Consider the following 25,700-nt stretch of genomic DNA (forward strand, 5'->3'; position numbering starts at 1 on the left):
GCTACCTTCCGGTCGCCAGCCGAACTCTTAGCCCATTGTGCTATCTGTCGACCCTATATGACAAAGTGGAAGGAATGACTGATTGAGAGAGCACTGTGCAATAATAAGTTGCAACATTAGAAGAACAAAATGTTAATTCTGCAGGGATCTACCAATCTTTTCATCTTAATTACAAGTCCTTTTCAATAATCCTTGTGCCAATCTCATACACTTGAACAACGTTCATTAGAAATTACACATTAAATATATAGATCACCTTTCAAGATTTGTGCACAAGAAATATTATTCAAAACATTGTGCATATTAACAACAGATGTGTTTTTTCATCGAAGCCACTTATTACAGCTAGTTCAGCGACACTTGTATGCAACAAGACATATTCTTGCCAGTTGAGCCCCATTGATATACATTTGCTGTCTATACTTCTTCAAAATGTTGACATTGTTTGCATGTAATATAACTCTAGTCTTAAGATGCAAAAATATAAATGCAAAATCGTTTAAAAGCTATGAAGTCCATACCTTTATTTTGTCTGAGAAAAAGAATGTTTGTTCATTTCACAATAAAAGTGAACTTTGATCAAAACTGTACATTAAATATAATAAAGTAATCAACGTCATAGTTATTTTGAAGTCATTTCAAAACTAAGTTCAGGCTGCATTTGACATTAAATGTAGAAATCTAGGAGTTACAATCCATGTTACCCTGTTCCATAAAATACAAAATACTGGAGCAAATCAGGGGGTCAGGCAGCCTCAATGGAGGGAATGGACAGGTTGTGCATTCCCTGCAGAAATGCTGCCAGACCTGCTCAGTTCCTCCAGCACTTTGTTTTACTCGAGATTCCAGCAGCTGCAGTTCCAAGTGTCTCCTGCCAGTTCAATTACAAGCTTTATTATAAGATACTTCACTGATAGATTCAACGCACAAACACAAACACATTTACATTATTTTTATTAGTTGATACTCAATTCAGTGCAAGTTCAGGCCGAAGCATTCAACCTTAATCTCCTTATTTGATTTAAGTTTAATATTTAGCAGTGTTTAATTATTAGCTGTGACACTTTTATTTTGCGATAGTGAAGCTTTATTCCATCACAATTAAAAAGGAGATGCTTAAAATAGACAATTTAACTTTAACTTTTGCCTCTTACCTATCTCAATCTATCTTTCTTTTCCTCTTTGTTTGGTTTCTGTTCATAATTTTACAATGAATTTCAATTTACACTTGGTTTAGAATCTGAATTGCTCCAGTTGCTCCAGACTGGTTCCATTTGACTAGTTGAAGAAACACAGTGCTTCTATCCTGCACTAACATACCACTGATTCTCTGCTGAGGTCACCATGTTAGAAAGGATCTCCATGAAGCAAAAGCTCCCTCTCAATAGTACTGAAAGCAATGAAAGCCAACCATCACCATTTACCACAAAAATCAATGTTTACAACATGCAACTGATTTCTTCTTTAGTTCTCAGACTAAACAGCAAAAGAAAATTACTGCACTGAATATTAAGCTGTGTAAGAACCAAAAATGAACACACTTAAAAGGACTTATGTCCAAATAAACTAAACTATAATTGACAAATGAATGTAGTTTTACACTTGCACGGCCTTTTTCTAGAGCAAAGCCAAAACCAAAAGAATAGTTTCAACTGAAGACTATTAATTTGTATCTGTGTATTTGTAAGAATTTGTTTTGCCATTTATGTCTCAAATATTTGAAAATTTATTGAGATAACTATATTTTTAATGTTCAGGTAAAAATGAAATGCTTCAGATTATTGCAGTAATTATTATTGATCGCCTTCCCTCCATAATGTTGATATCCACTCACCATATTCAAACTGAACTTTTGGCAAAACTATTTGATTTAAAGTGTGACCGACCAAGTTTTGGGGATAGATCTTTGCTTGCTCGTACTAAATGAAAATCCAAGTACTGCCCCTTTTTCATGTCACTTTTGGTTCCATTGACAAACACCTTCATTTTAATGTCCTTCTTCAGATTCAGATTCAATTTTAATTGTCATTGTCAGTGTACAGTACAGAGACAACGAAATGCATTTAGCATCTCCCTGGAAGAGCGACATAGCAAACGATTTGAATAAATAATAATAAGTGTCCGGGGGGGGGTGGGTGATTGGCAGTCACTGAGGTACGTTGTTGAGTAGAGTGACAGCCGCCGGAAAGAAGCTGGTTCGGCAACGGAGAAACCTGTAGCGCCTCCCGGATGGTAGGAGGGTAAACAGTCCATGGTTGGGGTGAGAGCAGTCCTTGGCGATGCTGAGCGCCCTCCGCAGACAGCGCTTGCTTTGGACAGACTCAATGGAGGGGAGCGAGGAGCCGGTGATGCGTTGGGCAATTTTCACCACCCTCTGCAATGCCTTCCGGTCGGAGACAGAGCAGTTGCCATACCATACTGTGATGCAGTTGGTAAGGATGCTCTCGGTGGTGCAGCGGTAGAAGTTCACCAGGATCTGAGGAGACAGATGGACCTTCTTCAGTCTCCTCAGGAAGAAGAGACGCTGATGAGCTGGATGAGGGAATTGAAGGCAATATCTCCAAGTTTGCGGATGACACTAAGCTGGGGGGCAGTGTTAGCTGTGAGGAGGATGCTAGGAGACTGCAGGGTGACTTGGATAGGCTGGGTGAGTGGGCAAATGTTTGGCAGATGCAGTATAATGTGGATAAATGTGAGGTTATCCATTTTGGTGGCAAAAACAGGAAAGCAGACTATTATCTAAATGGTGGCCGATTGGGAAAGGGGGAGATGCAGCGAGACCTGGGTGTCATGGTACACCAGTCATTGAAGGTAGGCATGCAGGTGCAGCAGGCAGTAAAGAAAGCGAATGGTATGTTAGCTTTCATTGCAAAAGGATTTGAGTATAGGAGCAGAGAGGTTCTACTGCAGTTGTACAGGGTCTTGGTGAGACCACACCTGAAGTATTGCGTACAGTTTTGGTCTCCAAATCTGAGGAAGGATATTATTGCCATAGAGGGAGTGCAGAGACTCACCAGACTGATTCCTGGGATGTCAGGACTGTCTTATAAAGAAAGACTGGATAGACTTGGTTTATACTCTCTAGAATTTAGGAGATTGAGAGGGGATCTTATAGAAACTTACAAAATTCTTAAGGGTTGGACAGGCTAGATGCAGGAAGATTGTTCCCGATGTTATGAAGTCCAGGACAAGGGGTCACAGCTTAAGGATAAGGGGGAAATCCTTTAAAACCGAGATGAGAAGAACTTTTTTTCACGCAGAGAGTGGTGAATCTCTGGAACTCTCTGCCACAGAGGGTAGTTGAGGCCAGTTCATTGGCTATATTTCAGAGGGAGTTAGATGTGGCCCTTGTGGCTAAGGGGATCAGGGGGTATGGAGAGAAGGCAGGTACGGGATACTGAGTTGGATGATCAGCCATGATCATATTGAATGGCGGTGCAGGCTCGAAGGGCCGAATGGCCTACTCCTGCACCTAATTTCTATGTTTCTATGTGCCTTCTTGATCAGAGTAGAGGTATTGTGGGTCCAAGAGAGGTCATCGGAGATGTTGACTCCCAAGAACCTGAAGCTAGAAACACGTTCCACCTCCGTCCCGTTAATGTGAATGGGGGTGTGCGTGCCACCTCTGGACTTCCTGAAGTCTACAATGAGCTCCTTGGTCTTCTTGGAGATAAGGGCCAGGTTGTTGTCAGCGCACCATGCTGCTAAGTGCTGGACCTCCTCCCTGTAGGCCAGCTCAAAGAGATGAGTTTCTCTCTGTCCACTCTATCTCCTTCATGTTTTCCAACACCTTTATCAGATCCATGTATTCCAAGAACTTGTATTCAATTCTTGTATTCCAAGAACAAATTCAGCTCCTTAGATCTATGCACATGATTGAAGTCTCCCATCCCTGAAATTATTCTAGCAAATCTATTCTGCACCCTTATGCAGGGCAGCCAACTCTCACGCTTTGAATGTGAGACTCACGCATTTGGACAAATTCTCACGCTCTCACGCTAATCACAAATTTCTCACGCTCTGTCGTGAAAAATTCTGTGATCAACGAGAATTTCAAAACTCATATCAACGGCATGGGCCGCGGGTGTTGGAGAGCCAGGGCTGAAGGAGGGATGGAAGCAGAAGCAGCAGCGGGGACAGATGCGGACGGGGAGCCGGGGCTGGCAAGTGTTTTCCAGCTGGCGAGTCGCTCCCTGCAGCTCTGGCCATGGAGCAGTGCAAGAGGCCCGGGCCGTTGGAAGCATTGCGCGCTGCCATAAGTCTCTGTGCCGAATTCGCACTGGTGACAGGCATGGACCAGGCTGCGTCTCTGGAGAGAAGGAATGGGTGACATTTCTGGTCGTGACCTTCTAAGAGTCTCTACCCGAAACCTTTAGAAGGGTCTCGCCCTTGTATTATTGATTATATATGTTGCGCCCGTTTTCCTTTATCTGTATATTGTGAGCTGCTTGCTTGCATTTATCGGATAGCATGCAGCGAAAGCTTTTCCCTGGGCCTCGCTACAGGTGGCAATAGTAAACTAAACCAATCTATTGCATGTATCTGTGTGTTGTTGCTTTAACTGGTCTGTTAAGGTGCAGCAACTGAGAATGTCATTGTTGTGATGTCACTGCACACGACAACTAAACACTCTTGTCTTCATTCTACACTTGAAATTACCACAATGACATTTAAACGGTATTTGGACAGGTACACGTTTAGGTAGGAACTGCAGATGCTGGTTTAAACCGATAGATACAAAGTGCTGGAGTAACTCAGCAGGTCAGGCAGCATCTCTGGAGGGAAGGAATGGGTGACGTTTCGGGTCGAGACCCTTCTTCAGACTGAAGGTCTGGTTAATTGGCTTGGTATAGGTGTAAATTGTCCCTAGTTTGTGTAGGATAGTGTTAATGTGCGGGGATCGCTGGTCGGTGCGGACTCGGTGGGCCGAAGGGCCTGTTTCTGTGCTGTGTAGGGCAGAGTGGCCGCTGTGAAGGGCATGTTCCAGTTAGCAGGGCTGTGTAGGGCCTAGTTCCGGGACACGGTGACATCTGGCTCTGATCTCCACAAAGCCAATCACCTATCGAGCAGTGCCACAGATGAATGGGCCTTTGGTGCATGGAGTCGGTCCACAGACTCAGAGAGGAAATTGGCTGTTACTCCGGGTTTTTGGGTCCATTAGTGACTTGGAGAGTGGGCTGGACAACGAGTGACGCAGCTGGTCACGGTTCCCTTGATCTACGCTATTCCCATGCACTTATGGGCCTGCCCCGCTGAGGCGACTGTCAGGGACTAGTTTTACTGGCATTCACCTACGACACCTCGCGACAACCTACGACAACCTCCGACTGCAAAAATTGTTGTCACTGTCATTCGTAGTCGCCCAAAAGATCGCCTAAGTGGGACAGGCCCTTCAGGCTGTGACTCGGTGCATCCTGGAGGACAACCAGTGGCTGCTGGAAGTAGGTACCAAGCACTGGGTAGAAACGGTGGAAGATAGTGGCCTTAAGATGGGGGTGGTTGGAGAAAGCATCCTGCTTGCCTGCTAGATTTTCACTTACTGTAACTGCACGAAAAATGTTCCCGATGTCGGGGGAGTTCAGAACCAGGGATCACAGTTTAAGAATAAAGGGTACGCCAGTTAGGACTGAGATGAGGACAAACTTTCTTCACCCAGAAAGTTGTGAATCTGTGGAATTCTCTGCCAAAGAAGGAAGTGGAAGCCAATTCACTGGATGTTTTCAAGTGAGTTACATTTAGCTCTTGGGGCTAGCGAAATCAAGGGATATGGGAAAACAGGAAAGAGGTACTGATTTTAGATGAACAGCCATGATCATATTGAATGGCAGTGCTGGCCCGAAGGGTCGAATGGCCTATTCCTCCACCTATTTTCTATGTTTCTATGCTTGAGTATATGGCAATAAAACTCAACCACGTGATTTTGAAACATTCATGCATGGTGGAGGTATAATGTAGTCATATAGTGACACAGTGTGATAACAGGCCCTTCGACCCAACTTGGCCACACCGCCAACATGTCCCAGCTACGCTACCTGCTTTTGGTCCATATCGCTCCAAACCTGTTCTATCCATGTATCAGTCTAACTGTTTCTTAAATGTTGGGATGGTCCCTGCCTCAACTACCTCCTCTGGCAATTTGTTCCATACACCCACCACCTTTGTGTGGAAAAAGTTACCCCTTAAAAAGTTACCGCTTAAAAATACTTAAAACAAAAAACATTGAAATATACTTCTACAATGCACTAAAACATGATTTTAATACATCAAACCTTTAACCCAAACCTTTGAGCCTCAAGCTCATCTACTTTACTTCTTATACTTCGCGCATTCATATACAATACTTTTAATTCCTTACGCATCTCACCTTTCACATCAATCCCTATTAAACTTGGCCATACTCTCCTATCCCTTTGTGAGCTTTCTTTCCCGTTAATTCTGGGGTCATTAACTATCCCTTTACTCTCTTTCCCTTTACTCCATCCTCGACTATCCCATTTGACACCACACCCACCTTATTCAGTATAAAACCACCCGTGTAGCAGTGGCAAACCTGCCTGCCAGAAAGCTGGTCCCCCACCTGTTAAGTTCCCCCTTACTCCAAAACAGATCCCAGTGATCTAAGAATCTAAATACCTGCCCCTGCACCAGTTCCTCAGCCACACATTCAGGTCCCGTATCTCCCTGTTCCTGCCTCACCAGCATGAGGAACTGGCAGCAATCTGGAGATAACCACCCTGGAGGTCCTGCTTTTCAACATTTTTCCGAGCTCTCTAAAGTCACGCTGCAGAATATTCATCCACTTCTTTCCGACATCGTCTGTGCCGACATGCACTACCACTTCCGACTGTTCACCTTCGCCCTTGAGGATTTTCTGCACTCTGTCCGTGACATCCTGGATCCTGGCACCAGGAAGGCAGCACACCATCCTCGAATCCCGTCTGTACCCGCAGAAACCCCTGTCTGTACCTCTCACAATGGAGTCTCCAACTACAATGGCGTTGCCTTACGTTGGCCTCTTTGGTTTTGGCTCACAGCCCTTTTTGCTTCGTAAGCCAGTCCGCCACTCGGTGTGATAACGTCTTCTGTCCCGACAGCTTCTAAGTGGGTGAACCTGTTCACAAGAGGTACAACACCCGGGGACGTTTGCATTCCTGTTTCCCTCCCTTTCTCACCATCACCCACCTTCTCGCTTCCAGTACCTTAGGTGTAACAATCTTCCTGTAGAGCTTGTCGAGGACTGCCATCTTACAAAGATTTCAGTATTTGTTCCTTTGAAGAAAGATAGGTGGTGCAGCAGTAGAGTTTCTGCCTTACAGTGCTTGCAGCGCGGCAGATCCGGGTTCGATCCAGACTACGGGTGCTGTCTTTGCGGAGTTTGTACGTTGACCTGCGTGGGTTTTCTCCGCGATCTTCGGTTTTCTTCCACACTCCAAAGACGTACGGGTATGTAGGTAAATTGACTTGGTAAAAGTAAAAATTGTCCCTGGTGTGTGCAGGACATATGTGGGGACCACTGGTCGGCGCGGACTCGGTGGGCCGAAAGGCTTGTTTCCATGCTGTACCTCTAAAACTAAACTAAAAAACGAAGAAGCAAATAGAGGGGATGCCAGCTTCCAGAAGACCTCACTATGCAAATTCTTTATGCGGACACCACCCACAGGGAAAAGCCAATGCCTTTTCCAAACATTAAACTTTACGAATTCCACACCGTCTCTCGTCAGCACACACTTTCTTTTATTAAACTGCCTGTTTCCTCGTTGACTCCCTCGTCACTTTATCCAAGCTTCATTCAGGCAAACTTGGTCACAGTTCACTTGCTGGTAACAATTCTTATCGCCAAGACTGACCTTCCCCAGTCTCCTCAAGGACTGTGGAAGCTGAACATTTCACGATTCTGTTGCAAATTGTTCATTTACAACTCCTTCCCAGGATGGAAATATCAAATACTAGAGGGCATAGCTTAAAGGCAAGATTTAAAGGAGATATAGGGAGCAAGTTTTTTTTACACAGAGGATGGCGAGTGCCTGTAATGCTCTTCGAGGAATGGTTATGGAGCAGATACCAGAATAGAATTTAAGAAACTTTTGGATAGGCACATGGATATGCAAGTAATGGAGGGATATGAATTATGTGCAGGAAGATAAAAGTTGGTTTTGGCACCAAGTTCGACACAGCCACTGTGGGCCAAAGGGCCTGTTCCTTTACTCTACTGTTCTACGTTCTACAACTTACAGAAAATTCAATTTACGTACATTCCTAGGGCATGGAACCCAACCTGGGTTGACTACCTCAGGTTGAAAACACAACAAATCTCAAGAAATCATCTTGTTTCCCTGCTGGTAAAGTAATCTAATTTAGAATTCCTAACCTGCTGAGGTAATCACTACACATGAAACTATCAAAAACAGAGCCTTAAAATCGTCTTCCTTTTTCAATGCTTTAAATCCCCAGGGCTGGAATCCTCTCTGTAACCCACAATGATAATGGTGTCAGATTGTGGGAACCCAAATACTTATGAACACGACTGTTTAATCTCCTTGTTATCTGAGGTGTTGACTTTCTTTGCCTTGTTTGGTGAACTCAGGTAGCTTGTTCTGACGTATGATCAAATTTCTAGGTCGTCTTTTGTCATGAGGATACAAATTATTGTCAGTTCTGATATTTTTTTGTATACAGAGTATCGAGAGTAAAACAGTGCAACTATGAAAGTAAAGAGTATTCCACAGTTATTATTTCCCTTTTATTCACAGCATAAAAAATCTCAAGGATGAACCCTTTTGCATATATCTAATAAATGAATAGCATCAATGAACTCCATGAACTCCATGCGAGAGATGGCAGCATGTAACACAGATTGACCCCACTGAGAAACTCCTGCATTGTCCATGTGACAGATCAGTGGAATTAAACTGAAGTCCCATTCACCAGCCACTCATTCGCTATCCATGCAGGACTGTCCTAAAACTTGTATACACTTTAAAATGAGACACCTGATGTCTTGACATCCACGTATCCATTTCATTTCATGTTTTACAGATAGAAATGACAGATGTGTGTGTTTGAAAGTAACCCTTCAATGAAATGAGCAAGTGAGAGTAAAATAAAATAAATTTGTATTAATATTGGTTGTGACATCAAGAAAAACCAGTCTGAAGAAGGGTCTCGACTCGAAATGTCGCCTATTCCTTCTCTCCATAGACGCTCCCTCACCCGCTAAGTTTCTCCAGCATTTTTGTCTACCTAAGAAAAATCTTAGTGTGCTTTTGCTGGACATACATTACTGAGTATCAGAGCGAATGAATTTTAGCTTAGTTTAGTATAGAACTACAGTGCAGAAACAGGTCCTTCGATCCACCAAGTCCTTGCCAACCAGCAATCCTGCACATAACACTATCCTACACACACTTGGGTCAATTTACAATTATGCCAAGCCAATTAGCCTACAACCCTGTATGTCTTTGGAGTGTGTGAGGAAACCAGAGGTCCCAGAGAAAACCCACGCAGATCACAAAGAAAACGTACAAACTTCGCAAAGACAAACACCCATAGTCAGTATCAAACCCAGGTCTCTGGCATTGTAAGGCAGGAACTCTACCGCTGCACCACCTCGCCACCCATGGAATTATTTAAACAGGACAGGTTACCAACAACACAGTTGGAGTTTGCACGTTCTCCCTGTGACGTGTGGTTTCCATCCACATCCCAAAGGTATGCAGGTTGGGATTAATTGGCCTCTGTAAATTGCCCCTAGTTTGTAGGGTATGGGATAACATAAAACAAATGTGAACTGCTGATCGATGATCAGCATGGGCTCAGTGGGTCGAAGGACCTATTTCCATGCTGTATCCCTAAACTCAACACCATCTATATTGAATTTGTGTTCTGTCTAAAACTAAAGATACATTAATTTAAGTGAATTGAAAACAAAATAGAACTTTCAGAAATTCAATTAAATATATACACCCAATGGCCTGATGAATCAAAATATTACAGAACATCATTAGCATGGATGAAGTCCATCTGCTTTTAAAAGTTCATAATTTCAATATTCTCCTATGAAAGCTGATGGCAACATATGAATTGTTACAACTTGAACAAAACTGCAAGATCTTATCTATTGAGACCAAAGATGATAGAGCATCTTTGATTGAGACACAAGGAAACCGCAGATGCTGGAATCTTGAGAAAAACACAAAGCGCTGGATGGACTCAGCAGTGCACGCAGCATCTGTGTACGGAATGGACAGGCGATGTTTTGGGTTGGGACCCTTCTTCAGATATTTTTTATCATTCTTCTAATATTTTCCCCCAATACATAAACCGGCAGAGGTTATGGAAGATATGGACAGAAAGGCACAGGTATGAATTAGATACCTCAGTTCAGAAGGAGATTAATAGGTTCTTGATTAGTCAGGGAATCGAATGTTACAGGGAGAAGGCAGGAGAATGGGGTTGAGAGGGAAAAATAGATCTGCCATGATCGAATGGGCCAAACAACCTAATCCTGCTTCTACGTCTTGTGGTCTCACACAGTGCCCTCCATAATGATTTGGGTAATGACCCATCATTTATTTATTAGCCTCTGTATTCCACAATTTGTAATAAAGAAAATCACATGTGGTTAAAGTGCACATTGTCAGATTTTATTAAAGGGTATTTTTATACATTTTTGGTTGCACCATGTAGAAATTACAGCTGTGTTTATATATAGTCCCTCCATTTCAGGGCACCATAATGTTTGGGACACATGGATTCATAGGTGTTAATAATTGTGTTTAAATGCCTCCTTAATGCAGGCAAAAGAGGGCTCTCAGCACCGAGTCTTTCCTCCAGTCTTTCCATCACTTTTGGAAGCTTTTATTGCTGTTTATCCACGTGAAGACCGAAGTTGTGCCAATGAAGGTAGACAAAAGTGCTGGAGAAACTCAGCAGGTGAGGCAGCATCTATGGAGCGAAGGAAATAGGAAACATTTCGGGCCGAAACACTTCTTCAGATGAAAGTCAATGATAGTCAAAGAAGCCATTATGAGACTGAGAAACAAGAATAAAACTGTTAGATGCATCAGCCAAACCTTCGGCTTACCAAAATCAACTGTTAGGATCATCATTAAGAAGGAGAGCACTGGTGAGCTCACTAATCGCAAAGGGACTGGCAGGTCAAGGAAGACCTCCGCAGCTGATGACTGATGAATTCTCTCTATAACAAAGAAAACCCCCTAAACACCTGTCCGACAAATCAGGAACACACTTCAGGAGTCAGGTGTGGATTTGTCAATGACCACTGTCCGCATAAGACTTCATGAACAGAAATACAGAGGCTACACGGCAAGATGCAAGCCACTGGTTAGCTGCAAAAATAGGATGGCACGGTTACAGTTTGCCACAAAGTACTTAAAAGAGCAAACACAGTTCTGGAAAAAGGTCTTGTGGACAGATGAGATGAAGAATAACTTATATCAGAGTGATGGCAAGAGCAAAGCATGAAGGAGAGAAGGAACTGCCCGAGATCCAAAGCATACCACCTCATCTGTGAAACACGATGGTGGGGGTGTTATGGCCTGGGCATGAATGGCTGCTGAAGGTACTGGCTCACATATCTTCATTGATGATACAACTGCTGATGGTAGTAGCATAATAAATTCGGAAGTGTATAGACAAATCATATCTGCTCAAGTTCAAACAGATGCCTCAAAATTCATTGGCCGGCAGTTCATTCTACAGCAAGACAATGATCCCAAACATACTGCTAAAGCAACAAAGGAGTTTTTGAAAGCTAAAAAATGGTCAATTATTGAGTGGCCAAGTCAATCATCGATGATCTGAACCCAATTGAGCATGCCTTTTATATGCTGAAGATAAAACTGAAGGGGACTAGCCCCCAAAACAAGCATAAGCTAATGATGGCTGCAATACAGGCCTGGCAGAGCATCACCAGAGAAGACACCAAGTAACTGGTGATGTCCATGAATCACAGACTTCAAACAGTCATTGCATGCAAAGAATATGCAACAAATACTAAACATGACTACTTTCATTTACATGGCATTGCTGTGTCCCAAACATTATGGTGCCCAGAAATGTGGGGACTATGTATAAACACTGCTGTAATTTCTACATGGTGAAACCAAAATGTATAAAAATGGCCTTTATTAAAATCTGACAATGTGCACTGTAACCACATGTGATTTTTTCTATTACAAATCTCAAATTGTGGAATACAGAGGCAAATAAATAAATGATGGATCTTTGTCCCAAACATTATGGAGGGCATTGTGAATCCTCCATCTCTGGGAATACAACAGGTAGCATTATGGTAAGATGCAATAGTGAAAACTACAATAACAAGTGATGGGACATTGCAGTCTTCTAAAAATACGGATTGTGGTACTATAATATACTAGAGACCATTGCATTTCAGAAATTTCAACATACCAGATTTCAATACAATTCTCCAGAAAAGGAAGCATTTAGCACAATTGTAAAATATCTAGAAACCCAAAGATTGAAAAAGAATATAGTGAAGGACAAGGCAGAAGGAATGACAAGAGAAATTGAGGCTCTGGTCAGGAAAAAGGCGACATGGTTCTGGTATAGGCACCTGGGACCAAATGAATCCCTGCAAGAGTATAGAGGACTGAGAAGCATACTTAGGAATGTATTCAGGAGGGAAAAAAGAAGGTATGGGATAGCTCTCTGGCAGAGAAGATCATGGAGGATCCAAAGACATTTTATGTGTATTAGGAGAAAAAGGGTAGCTGGATAGAGAATAGTGCCTTCAGAAACCAACATGGTCATTGGCGTGGAACTGTTGGAGATGGCAAGGCACTCAATGAGCATTTCTCTTCTTTTTTTTACAGTTGAGAACAACATGCATACTGGGAACTTGGGGAAGGTAAAGGTGCTGTGTTGAGGATAGTTTGTATTCCAGTCATGGATGCACTGAATGTCCAAAAACATATGGAGGTAGTCAAATCTTCTGGGCCAGATCAAATATATCCGAGGAGAGGCTTGTGACTGGCATTGTGCCTCAGGGAGGAGTGCTGTCCCATTGCTGTTTGTCATCTATATGAACGATATGGATGAGAATGCACAGGGCATGATTAGTAAGTTTCCAGATGGCACAAAAATAGGTGATGCCATAGACAGTGGAGATGGTTATCAGGAATTATACGGGCCCTTTATCAGCTGGGAAAGAGGGACAAAGAACAGTTTTTGGAGTTTAATTTAGATAAGTGTGAAGTGTTGCATTTTGGGAAGTCAAACCAGGGCAGAACCGTATTAATAAAGATAATTTTTTCTTGCCTAACTTGGCACCTTATTGTACTTCCATTTCATCACTTTGTTTACAGGCAGTAATTCAAATCTGTTTTCTGCAGTGTAACATTATTGCTTGGAATTAAATAGAACAAAGAACAATGCAGAACAGGAACAGGCTCTTCAGCCAACTGCAACAAAAGCTTTTCACTGTACCTCGGTACACATGACAATAAACTAAACTGTAACATAGAAACATAGACATAGAAATTAGGTGCAGGAGTAGGCCATTCGGCCCATCGAGCCTGCACCGCCATTCAATATGATCATGGCTGATCATCCAACTCAGTATCCCGTACCTGCCTTCTCTCCATACCCTCTGATCCCCTTAGCCACAAGGGCCACATCTAACTCCCTCTTAAATATAGCCAATGAACTGGCCTCGACTTCCCTCTGCGGCGGAGAGTTCCAGAGATTCACCACTCTCTGTGTGAAAAAAATTCTTCTCATCTCGGTTTTAAAGGATTTCCCCCTTATCCTTAAGCTGTAACAATGTCTGTGCCGAACATGATGCCAAGTTAAACTGATCACCTCTCCCTATACTTGATCCATATCTCTACATTCCCTGCATATCCATGTGCCTATCTAAAAGCCGCTTAAATGACACTATTGTAATTGCCTCCTCCCCAATATTGCGTTCTAGGCATCCACCACTCTGTGTGTTAAAAAAAAACTTGCGCTGAACATCTTTTAACCATAAGACATAGGTGCAGAATTAGATCATTTGGCCCAACAAGTCTACTCCACCATTCAATCATGGCTGATCTATTTTTCCCCCTCAACCGCATTCTCCTGTCTTCTCCTTGTAACCTTTGGCGCCTTTACTAATCAAGAACCTATCAATCTCTGCTTTAAAAATACCCAAAGTCTTGGCCTCCACAGCCGTCTGTGGTAATGAATTCCACAGATTCACCACCATCCGGCTAAAGAAATTCCTCCTCATCTCCAATCTAAAGGTACGTCCTTTCATTCTGAGGAACTATCCTCTGGCTCTACTCATTCCCATTACTGGAAACATCCTTTCCACATCCACATAGGCCTTTCATTATCTGGAAGATTTCAAAAATACTTTCCCCCCACCCCTTTCACACGATTGCATACATTTGGCTGGGTGCTCCAACCTTCTCCTACATCTCAAATAAATACTGGTTAGTAGGTTAATTGGCCATTGTAATTTGCCCTGTATGTAGCTAATTGACAAAAGAATGAAAAGAAGATTGATGAGGTGTGAGAGTGTAATGGGGCTGTCCCACTTAGGCGTCATTTGAAAGTCATTTACGCGACATCCTAAAAATTGGTTGGTGCATTGTGATGCACGCATGGCGCGTGGTGAGGCGTGGTGGCGTATGCAGTGACGCATGGTAACGCGCGGCGCCCAAGGATTTTGGGATGCTCAAATCCTCGCGGCCACCTGCGTGATGTATCCTTTGCGCACGCTGAAGTACTGACGGCGTATGTGTAGCGCGTGGTGACGCATGGTTACACACAGTGACACACGAACGTTGCCTATGCTAATTTATTATGCGTCACCATGCGCCAACGTCCATAACCATGCGCCGCCTGTATGCGTGCCATTTGCGCTTCATTTAAACCCAGGTATAAAGCGCGCGTAGTTTTGAAAATTTTTCACTGGGAAAATCCTTGCCACGGAGATCGGACTAAGTATGAACGACATCGCAAATGGCTCCCAAAAGAAGCAGGGCCCTCAAGAGCACTTGGCGAGCGACTGTCGTACTACTAGACGATTTTCGCATGTCAGTCACTACCGACCTGTCGCATAAATGACGAGCAAATGACGCCCAAGTGGAACAGGCCCTTAAGTTGCCGTGCTACAAAGGAATGAAGAGGAGGAGGAAGAAGAGGATGAGGACTGATAGGAATGTTCTGCCGGCAGCCACCATCTATTCAATGGACCAAATAGCCCCTGTTTTATAATTAGCATGAACCCTCGTTCACTTTCACTACTTACAGCAGCAAAATGCAGGGCCAATGCAACAGATTACCAATAACAGAGGTACACTTTTTCCAGCTTGGCATTTTGGTGAGGTACCACCAGTTACTATACAGGATAAATCAATAGTCACCATGGTCAAATAGGCAGTATGAGAAGGCAAAAGAATTTGAAGCAATTATCTAGGAACTTATAGAGATGGTAAAAGGATTTGAAGCAATTATCTAGGAACATAGAGGTTTCACTTCATTCTATAGATCTTTTCCTCATTAGCCAACATGTTTTAACGTTTAACTTTATGTATTTCAATTATTAGACAATGGTAATATAGGGTAGACATTGTTTTTTTTAGAGAAATGTAAAAAAAGTCACTGGTTATTATGCCAGTGGAGTGTATCATAAACAATTCTCTGACTGCAATGTGGAAATTTATTGAACATAGTCACAGTAGAGTTAACATAATGTTCATTCCATCAAAGGCAGCACAGGCAGAATATTTTAAAAATAACCATTAACAAATTCCACATGCAACTTAAAAATACTTTGCATATCTATGGTCAAAATGTAGATATATAGATAAATTCCAAATTATGATTATAATGGGTTCATTTTTTTCTTTAACGTTCAAGTAAAGGTTGATCAGTGCACACACAGAAAAAGGACTTTACATCTAAAATATTCTCCCCATTCCATTATATCACATCTGGCAATCAATGTGTAGTATGATGCCTCCAATGCACAATGTTGGTACTTTAATACATTTGATAACTCAGAGGTTTTGATCAGATGCCCAGATTCAATCTAAGGCATAAATGCTATTTTTTAAATGAAATCTACTATTCCACGACACTAATTTCACAATATCCCTTCCTCAATGCCCACCTCAATGGGTGGGCAAGAGACAATGGGCACAAATACTGCCCGACAGCTCCAGCGGCCCAGGTTCGATCCTGATTTTTGGAGCTTCATGTGGAGTGTGCGCATTCCCCCAATGATTGCATGGTCCTCCATTCGACGTTCTGATGTCCACCCACATCTCAGACTGCTGATTGTTAAGTTAATTGGCTTCTGTACAATACCCCTCATATAGAATTGTGACAGGAAAATTCGTGTGCGATTGATGGGCGTAGGTTACGGGCAGGGGCATGAGAAAATAGATTTTATGAAAATGTAGGGAAAGGTATAGTTCTTAAGATTGGAATAGACGATGATTTGAACAGCCTCATTCACCATTGGAAAGCAAGTTGGCGCCATCAGTTTTGGATGGCTGCCAACATTCTCACATGTTCAAAGAGTGTATATGCCACCTTTTAGATTAAATATCACCTGGAATGGCATGTGAATGTAAATGAAGAAGACTTCCTAGTATTCAATCCATTTTTTAACCCGCAGCAGATTCCAAAGTATTTTGCTGGCAGTAACAGGCATATCGTCATGAACGATGCAAATACAGAAATCAAGCTTTTAAACTTCTCTGTTAATTTATATAGCAGCAAATGAAAGCATTGTGTAGAATTTCTCCAGGTTAACTGAGCAGAATTATGAATAAAACAGTCTAGTATATTATTACTTACCTTTGACTCACATTTCTTGTGACATGCATACTTGCAAACTGAAAAATAAAAATAAAATAAAAGATTAGAACGACCAGTCATAAAAGTTGATTTGTACACATAAAGACTGTCTATGTAGAAAGGAACTGCAGATGCAGGTATGTATATACCAAAGATAGACACACAGTGCTGGAGTAACTCAGCGGCTCACGCAGCATCTCGGAGAAAATGGATGGGCGACGTTTCGGGTCGGAACCTTCCTTCAAACTCCGTGTCTGAAGAAGGTTCCCGACCCGATAAGTCACCCACCCTTTTTCTCCAGAGATGCTGCCTGACCCGCAGAGTTACTCCAGCACGTTGTGTCTATCAACGACAGTCCGCGTTACTCTCTGTGAATAAACACTCTGAATACTTGCACATCTGCAGGAGCTTTTCCAGAATAGTGGCACAAACTAAGTCTCATTAGTTGGTGCGGATGGAATATAATTTATAACAAAATATATATGGATCCATTCAATACTCAATCATTGTTGCAGTTGGCAATCATCCAAAGCAGGTTAATCATCCAACGTGGCCATCCACACTGTACCAACCAAAATATCTGCCAACTACCCACAATGTAGACATGCAAGTAATTGAATGTGTCCTGCAGTTCCACAGAAAATATTATCATTCTTCCACTTCCATTGCAGGAAGAAATAAGCATACCATTTTTATTTGTTGAAAAGCACACCAACGCCTCTACTTTCATAGAAGGCTTAGGAAGTTTGGCATGTCCCCTTGGTTCTTGGTTTCTTGGTCCTCCAAAACATTCCAAATGGAATTTAAACTAGAGGTCCCCAACAACCCTCACCAAATTCTCCAGATGCGCAATTTTATCAGGATGCATCACAGCTTGGTTTGGGAACAGCTCCATCTAAGATCGCAAGAAATTGCAGCTAATTGTAGACACGACCCAGACCATCACACAAACCAACCTCCCTTCCATTGACTCCATTTATGCATCAAGCTGCCTTGGCAAGGCCAGCAGCATTAGCAAGGATGAGTCGCAACCCCGCCACTCCCTCTTCTCCCCTCCGCAAAAGGTATAGAAGTGTGAAAACTCTCACCTCCAGATTCAGGGACAATTTCTTCCCAGCTGTTATCAGGCAACTGAATCATCCTACCACAACTAGAGAGCAGTCCTGAACGACCATCAACTTCATTAGTGACCCTCGGACTATCTTTGATTGGACTTTACTGGCTTCACCTCACACTAAACGTTATTCCCTACATGGTAAATGGCTCCATTGTAATCATGTATTGTCTCTCCGCTGACTGGATAGCACGAAACAAAAGCTTTTCTCTGCACCTCGAACAGGTGACAATACACTAAAAAAAAATAAAACTAAGAAGGTGGGATGGGTTGAAGAATACAAATGCATTCTCTTGCAGGTTTGATCTCCAATCACCTTTGAGAAACAGCTTTACAGCCAATCTGCTGCTGGGGAAGCATCACAATTCAGCATTCTAATTTCAATCAAACTTTTCTCTTCAGAATAGGATAACTTGGAGTTGAGGATAACTCACTCCCACTCCAGCTTTGTTCTGATCAATGCACAAACCACTGACTCTCATACCTTTGCCTGGCCTTCCCCCAAAATACATTATCCACTCCAATCACTCGCTGTCTTAGTGAGTTCCACTTCTCACCATTGCTTGGATAAAAATGTTTCTTAATTTCTTGTTGCATTTCCTGTGGTTATCTCACATCGATTGCTTTATTATGCTCTTCCCCTCCTGGATACATTCGCTCAACATTCACTCGAGCAAACCTATCCCAATTTTAAAGTTCCGTATAAGATCACCTCTCATGCTTTTTGGGGAAAAAAGGCATTCAGTCTAATCATCCTTTCCTGATACACATGCAACCCAGGTACCCTCTCTCAGATATCAAATGTGGAAATCTTCTCTGACCCTCCCAGTACCTCAATATCCTTTTTTCTTAGGATATTGTACACAGTACTGAAAATGAGATCGAACCTGAAAATTGGATGTGGTTTAGCTTAAATTCCCTATTTTTCCTAGTATGAGGCCGTGTTCTGTTTATTCCTCTGATCCTAGTAATAGCTGGTCATATTTTGGTGGAATGGCTTTGGTCCATCAATGAATGGTGGGAGAGGAAATGCTGTACCTCTCCCCTCTAAACATTGAAACCTCAAGTCAACATCTGTTGCAAGAGTTGCTATATTAAATTAAATTGTTATAAATCTCACAAGTAGCTCTTAAAAGTTACACTGCCTCTTAAGCAATACATTGCCACGCACGTGTCATATGATCATAAAGTAAATGTTTATTTTTCTGCTTACCAAATCCACAAAAGCATAGCACGCAACCTGAAGCAAGCACCTCTGGCACATTCACTTTGGCGTCTGACATAATCTTTTGTAAACAGAAATGCTCTGCATGGCAATGAACCAACGATTCATATTACACGTCATCAAAAAGCAGGTGTAGTTACAGGATGAAGCTATCAATAGAAATACCTAAACAAACAGTTACGTAAATGGGTAATCTAAGCCCCAGCCATATAATGCAAAGAGAGAAGTGAACAATTGCAGATTCCAAAAGAAATAAAACTCAGCTACAGAAAAAAGGATTAAAAAAAACCTAAAAAGTAAAGAGAAATAAGAATCCTATGCAGAACCATGCCAAGCCTTTTGCCTCACTTTATTTATCATTTGACCTTTTTGACTTTTATTCACTTGGTCTTTAAAGGTTTGTTCCTTTTGTTATGCCCTACCTTGTCAAATGAATTCCTTCAAAGATCTTACTAACATGAAAAATACTCTGGAAAGTAGGACACATCCTCATCTTACTGACACTTGCAGGTGGCATGTTTGTATGACATGGTTAAAGCATGCTAAAATAGAGAAAAACAAAAACTTTGTTGACGAAAACACTCTACAAATCAGTAATATTGCAACTTGGACACTTACCCCTGCATGAAAGGCCTTGGTTGCTGGTGATGAGTTGTTTGCAGATGTTGCAGGTTTTTGGTTTCTTGAAAGTCTTGTTCTTGAATGTATGGGAACTGGAAACTAATTCTTCAGGCTGAAACATCAAACATTACACAGCTGTCTCAGCATAATTTAACAAAGCAAGTGTTTTGCTTCGTAGTATGGTAGAAAGAAAAGTTCCAAAAATATACAGCTCATAAGTAAACACTGGCTGAACAAGCTAATAATAGAAATCCCATCTCTGTTAACTATACTGAAAGTTTTGTGCAACACTAATAACTATCCAAAAACTCTATACAATTTGTATTTTCAGTCAGATGAACAGCAACATGGAATTAACGTTCTATTTTACTGTCTTAAAGTAGCGGAACTTAAAATGGAAGCTGGTACACTGTGTCAATTTATATTTAAGAGAATGCCTTCAGTACAGCAAATATTCCTAAATATGTCACTGAAGCTTAAGGTATGTAGGTGTAAAGCTAATTAAGGATAACCTAAGATGCAGAGAAAACGCTGAGGAAAGAGCGTAATTGGTAAAGGTGGCACCGCCGAATGGTTTGGGAAGAGAATTCTGGATGATTGAGATGGCAAAAGTTGGGATATCTTGAAGAAAATAAAAAATAATATGGGAAAATAGTTTAGAGGGACAGAACTCTGAAGAATAGGGTATTTATACACAATATTTGTATTGTGTAAATACTGTGTAATACGGTATTTATACACAAGGGTGAAAATGTTAAATTTGAGCTATTCTAGGGGAAATACATGTGATGTGTCTTGTAATTGCATTTGAAGATTGGACAGGCTGTTGGAGCTTTCTGCTGATGGCCCTTCATCAGAACCCAAATTCTGTTTCTCTCTCCGCAGGTGCTGCCAGATTTGCTGAGTATGTTGAACATATGCTGTTTCAGTTCAGACTTCTGGCATCTGCAGTATTTTGCTTTAGAATTCTGATTAGTTTTAACCCTGGAGCAATGACAGGGAGAGTGAGTTGATTAGTGGAGAATATGAGACAAGTGACAGGAAGCTATATATACAGCAAGTAATTGATCCAATGTCTCAGATAAATTTGCTCCTAATGATGAGACTTTAAAGAAAAATACTACAGTTACTCTGAAAGTAATGGTGTGTGACATGAAATCAAACAATTGCTCCTGACATAATTAGTAATGCAGGATTCCATAATGTATAAGGCACTGAAACAGGCCATTCGGCCCAATAACTCCCTGCCAGCAGTTATAGACTCACCTTTCCTCATCTAAATGTATTAATTTCATCTTGTTTAGTATAACTTTTTTTTAGTTTAGTTTAAAGATACAGCACAAAAACATGCCCTTCGGCCCACCGAGTCCGCATCGACCAGCGATTCCCGCACATTAATATTATCACTATAGACAATTTACATTTATACTGAGCCAATTAACCTACAAACCTGTAGGTCTTTGAAATCTGGGAGGAAACCGAAGATCTCGTAAAAAACGCACGCGGTAACGGGGAAAACGTACAAACTCCTACACTCAGACAGCACCCACAGGCGGGATAGAACCTGGGTCTCCGGCGCTTCAAGCGCTGTAAGGCAGCAACTCTGCCGCTGCGCCCTTGTTTGTCAAGTCTCCCTTTAAATGAATCTATATTCATCATCTCAACCACACCCTCTTGAATTTAGTAGTTCTAATTTCTCAACACTCTGTGTAGAAATGTTTCGCCTAAATTCTCTATTGAATTTTGTGGTTATAATGTTGAAGATCTCGTATTTGGTTACACAGTCTTTTTTCCTAGAGAGAACAACGACCCCATGATGTTCACCTTTTCCTGGTGTGCATATTTTCTCATTTCTGAAACCATCGTTACAAATCTCTCCGCAGTCTCTCAATATCATTATTATAATCATGTTCATGTGATAATAGACAATAGACAAAAGGTGCAGGAGTAGGCCATTCGGCCCTTCAAGCCAGCACTGCCATTCAATGTGATCATGGCTAACCATCCCCAATCAGTACCCCGTTCCTGCCTTCTCCCCATATCCCCTGACTCTGCTATTTTTAAGAGCCCTATCTAGCTCTCTCTTGAAAGCATCCAGAGAACCTGCCTCCACCGCCCTCTGAGGCAGAGAATTCCACAGACTCACAACTCTCTGTGAGAAAAAGTGTTTCCTCGTCTCCGTTCTAAATGGCTTACTCTTTATTCTTAAACTGTGGCCCCTGGTTCTGGACTCCTCCAACATCGGGAACAAGTTTCCTGCCTCTAGCGTCAAGTCAAGTCAAGTCAAGTTTATTTGTCACATACACATACGAGATGTGCAGTGAAATGAAAGTGGCAATACTCGCGGACCTTTGTGCAAAAAGATAAACAACCAAACAACCAAACAAACTATAAACACAATCATTACACACATATACCTTTACATAATAAATAATGAAAGGAAAAACGTTCAGTAGAGTTAGTCCCTGGTGAGATAGGCGTTTACAGTCCGAATGGCCTCTGGGAAGAAACTCTTTCTCAACCTCTCTGTTCTCACCGCATGGCAACGGAGGCTTTTGCCTGACCGTAGCAGCTGGAACAGTCCGTTGCAGGGGTGGAAGGGGTCTCCCATGATATTGTTGGCTCTGGAGTTGCACCTCCTGCTGTATAGTTCCTGCAGGGGGGCGTGGCGACGCTGTGAAACGGCTGGTGCTCGCCTGCAGTCTGTCTGTTTTTACTTTTTTGTGTTGTTTTTTTTTGTCTAGTTCAGTTAAATTTTTGGTTATTAGGTGGTGTTATGTGTGGGGGGGGGGGTGAAACAGGGCTTTCTGTCTCTCCCTTCGGGGGAATGTGACTTTTTTGTCGTATCCCCCTTCTCTTCCCCCGCCTGAGCTGAGGCCTAATGGCGGAGCTGGCGGCCTCCAACCTGCGACCGACCTCGAGGCTCCGGAGGTAGAGCCAGCCAGGCTTGCCATCTTCGAGCTGCGGCGACGTTCGGGCAGCGGCACGACTCGGCGCTCCGGTGAGGGCGGACGGCGCGGGGCTGAGACACTCCCGTGTGGGCGGCGCGGCTACCGGCTGGAAGGTGCTCCTGTGAGGGCGGCCTGGTCACAGGTTGAAGCCTGTTTTCCGGAGCTCCCGTGGCAACAGCTGCGTCCGCTGGACTGGAGGGCGGTAGCTCCGACCACCCCCGGGCCGCGGAGCTTGAACCGCGGGACTGACTTACTATCGCCCAGGGGGTATCGACTCAGCGCAGAGGGAGAAGAGGAGGGAAGAGACAGTAACTCTAAGACTTTTGCCTCCATCACAGTGAGGAGGTGCTTGTTGAACTCACTGTGGTGGATGTTAATTTGTGTTTATTGAGTGTTGTTATTATTACATGTATGGCTGCAGGCAACGACATTTCGTTCTGATCGAAAGGTCTGAATGACAAATAAAGGATTCATTCATTCATTCAAGTGAAGTTCCCATAGTGCGTTCGGCTGAACGCACTACTCTCTGCAGAGCCTTCTTGTCCTTGGCAGAGCAATTCCCAAACCAGATGGTAATGTTCCCGGACAAGATGCTTGCCACCGCCGCTGCGTAGAAGCACTGGAGGATCCTCGGAGACACTCTGAATTTCCTCAATTGCATGAGGTGGTAAAGCGCTGCCTTGCCTTGCTCACGAGTGCTGAGGCGTGTGATGCCCATGTCATATCCTCGGAGATGTGGACTCCCAGATATTTAAAACAGTTCACCCTATCCACAGGATCCCCATTTATACTCAATGGAGTGTACGTCCTCGGATGATGTGCCCTCCTAAAGTCCATGATCAGCTCCTTCGTTTTTTTGATGTTCAAGAGGAGGCTGTTATCCTGGCACCAGAGTGCTAGACCAGCCACCTCCTCCCGGTAGGCCTTCTCGTCGTTGTCTGAGATCAGGCCAAACACTTGGCAAACATGTGTCCAAACACTTAACAATCTTATATGTTTCAATGAGAATCCCTCTCATCCTTCTAAACTACAGAGTGTACAAGTCCATTCTCTCAGCATATGACAGTCCCGCCATCCCGGGAATTAACCTTGTAAACCTACGCTGCACTCCCTCAATAGCAAGAATGTCCTTCCTCAAATTAGGGGACCAAAATTGCACACAATACCCCAGGTGTGATCTCACTAGGGCTCTTTACAACTGCAGAAGGACCCATTCGACCCATTAAGTCTACTCCACCATTCAATTATGGCAGATCTATCTCTCCTTCTTAACCCCAATCTCCTGTCTTCTCTCCATAACACCCGACACTATACTAATCAAGAATCTGTCCATCTCTGCCTTAAAAATATCCATTGACATGGCCTCCACGGCCTTTTGTGGCAATGAATTCCACAGGTTCACCACAATCAAGACTAAATAAATTCCTCCTCATCACCTTCCTAAAGGAACCTCTTTTAATTATGATACTATAATGTCTGGTCCCAGACTCTCTCACTAGTGGAAACATCCTCTCCACATCTACTCTATCCAGGCCTTTCACTATTTGGTAAGTTTCAATGAGGTTTCCCCTCATCCTTCTAAACTCCAGTGCCGTCAAACACTCATTATATGTTGTTGAGCAGAACTCTAAACAATACTTTAAATGCTGAATGACCAACATTCAATACTAGTTTAGTATAACCCCTTGCATATTAATTCCAGAGAGGATAAAAATGTTTTACATGGTTTCCTTTCGTTATGACCTTGCTAACATGTGATAGAAATTGTGGAGAATTTGTACTCAAGATCCACAGTATTACACTCAAACCTTCTGAGCAAAAGGTGACCACCCTTCCTACCAAAAGGTGGTATTTCACATTTGTCTATATTAATCTTCATTTGCCAATGAATATGTGACTAATTAGATCCAATCCTCATCTATGTTGAATTTTCCCGCAATATGTACTAATACAAAAATTTAGTAACTGTTTTTAATTCCAAAGTCTAAATCATTCGTGCAGAAACATGGAACTGCAGATGCTAATTTACAAAAAAGGACGGAATAACTCAGAGAATATAGATAGATGACATTTCAAGCGGGACCTTTCTTCAGATGAAATTCATTCATTAATGTAATATGAACAGCAGTGGTCCCAGAGCTGATCCCTGAGAGGCACAATTACCAACCTTCTTCCATTGTGACTGGCTATCCTTTGCTCCCTCTCTGCTTTCTGACCCGAGCCCAACTGGTTGCCAGTTTGCTACATTTCCCCCTGAACTCTATAACCTTGCCATTATTTGGTACATAATCAAAAGCCTTCTGAAAGATTAGATTAATGTCAACAACTATCAATCTCTACTTTATAACCATTGTCGGATTAGTGAATTGAAGAGTCAAGAATGGAACCAAACAAGATCTGTACAACCAATTCCAATTCAAAGTCATGCAACTGTAGAGGACGTGGAAACAAAGAACAGCAGATGCAGGTTAATACACAAAAGGGACACAAAGTGCTGGAGTAACTCAGCACGTTAGACAGCATCTCTGGAGAACATGGATAGGTGACGTTTCAGGTCGAGACAAGAAACATCACCAATCCATGTTATCCAGAGATGCTGAGTTACTCAAGCACTTTACGTCCTTAACATTAGAGGGCGGCTTTGCTCAGCCCCTTCCACAGAAAAGACTATGAGAGACGATGTACTACAATCACAGTGAAAGGGAATGTTAATCAAGACTTTTATCATAAGCTTACAATCCTGTTACAATAACAAAATTAAGTGTCAATTTGACAAGCAGGAACCATGGATGAACAAAACTTAAAATGAAGAGACCAGCTATTCAGGATCAATGATCAGATTTTGGAAGATGTTGGAAGAAGACAATGAGAGAGCAGGTTCAAGGAGAGCGGGTTGTCTTGGAATTTAAATTGGTGCTCAAAAGAGCATTAAATAAGCTTAATTATTGTG

At 42.4% G+C, this 25,700-nt stretch overlaps 1 protein-coding gene across 6 annotated transcripts in view; it reads right to left on the reverse strand.

Annotated features, from left to right (window-relative positions):
• LOC129710317 (tensin-3-like) overlaps nucleotides 1-25,700 on the reverse strand; it is a 484,648-nt gene that overhangs the window by 287,102 nt on the left and 171,846 nt on the right. For all 6 annotated transcript variants that reach the window (XM_055657243.1, XM_055657253.1, XM_055657263.1 and 3 more), the window contains 2 exons: nucleotides 19,797-19,911; nucleotides 16,840-16,877 (listed from right to left, as the gene is read on the reverse strand). In XM_055657243.1, coding sequence (XP_055513218.1) covers nucleotides 16,840-16,877; nucleotides 19,797-19,911 — 153 coding nt within the window. Of the gene's footprint in view, nucleotides 1-16,839; nucleotides 16,878-19,796; nucleotides 19,912-25,700 lie in introns of those variants that run through there.

This window comes from Leucoraja erinacea, chromosome 2 (assembly GCF_028641065.1).
Source record: "Leucoraja erinacea ecotype New England chromosome 2, Leri_hhj_1, whole genome shotgun sequence".
In the NCBI taxonomy this organism is placed as follows: Eukaryota; Metazoa; Chordata; class Chondrichthyes; order Rajiformes; family Rajidae; genus Leucoraja; species Leucoraja erinaceus.